Consider the following 905-nt stretch of genomic DNA (forward strand, 5'->3'; position numbering starts at 1 on the left):
CGAAGCGAACAAAGCGTTCGAATGTGCCTTCGGTGGTTTGTTTTTCCCGTTTGCCTCCCGGGGAGGGCGTCGAGGCTGAAGTGCTGGAGCTTGCAGGCATGTTTGGTGAGGTGTTGCAGTCAAAGTTCTCTGACTGTAAGGTGAGGATTACCATCTTGAAGAAACTCAAGAGACAGTGCTGTATTGATTGATTGCACTCTCTTAATGTACAAACTAGGGCCGTGGGAAGTGTTCACCAATCAGACACGACATTAAAGCCAGGGCTCTGAACCGGTTCAGTGAACAAAAACAAAAACTGGAAACGAACGAAATTTTGACAGGAACATAACCAGAAACAAAATAGTTCCGAACAATTTGAAATGGCCATTAACTGGTTAATAACCTTATTTTATCGTTCCGTTTAGTATTTAAATTTTGCACTCAACCAATCACGAATTGAAATAGTACACAGCCTATGCAAATGTGACACTGACGCATCCAACGAGTGAAACACCTGCGCTCAGCTGTAAATGCATCATAAAGTGCCCCGGCGTTAAAAGAGTTTTTCCAAGGATATGTCACGAACCGTCAAGCATTAGGCCTACATTTAAGTGAAAATGAATGGCAGGGATATGCAGCTTGTTGAGTGTTTTGAAACCAGCGTAAATTGCAGGATAGTGTGTCGAACTCTGGATTCACATCACGCACCTGCAGCACTTCTGTGAACGGAGAAAACAGAATAAACTATATACATAAAAAAGGAATGTATAGGCCTATACACTACATCATTTACGGTGTTGCAATTATTATGTTTCTCAGTTTCTGAAAAGAACGAGAGGTTCTGTGAGGGTCTCGAGAGTCTATGTACACCACAACATCAAATGAAGAGTTCATTTGCAAAAACAGATAACTCCGTTTTTAACAAT

At 41.7% G+C, this 905-nt stretch overlaps 1 protein-coding gene across 1 annotated transcript in view; it reads left to right on the top strand.

Annotated features, from left to right (window-relative positions):
• The window catches only part of LOC107573841 (uncharacterized), a gene marked incomplete at its 3' end in the record, with an annotated part of 9,056 nt that overhangs the window by 75 nt on the left and 8,076 nt on the right, over positions 1 to 905 (top strand). The window contains exon 2 of the mRNA XM_016260289.1: positions 6 to 140. Coding sequence (XP_016115775.1) covers positions 6 to 140 — 135 coding nt within the window. The remainder of the gene's footprint in view (positions 1 to 5; positions 141 to 905) is intronic.

The sequence above is a fragment of the Sinocyclocheilus grahami genome, unplaced genomic scaffold (assembly GCF_001515645.1).
Source record: "Sinocyclocheilus grahami isolate Dianchi unplaced genomic scaffold, SAMN03320097.WGS_v1.1 scaffold2048.1, whole genome shotgun sequence".
NCBI lineage: Eukaryota > Metazoa > Chordata > Actinopteri > Cypriniformes > Cyprinidae > Sinocyclocheilus > Sinocyclocheilus grahami.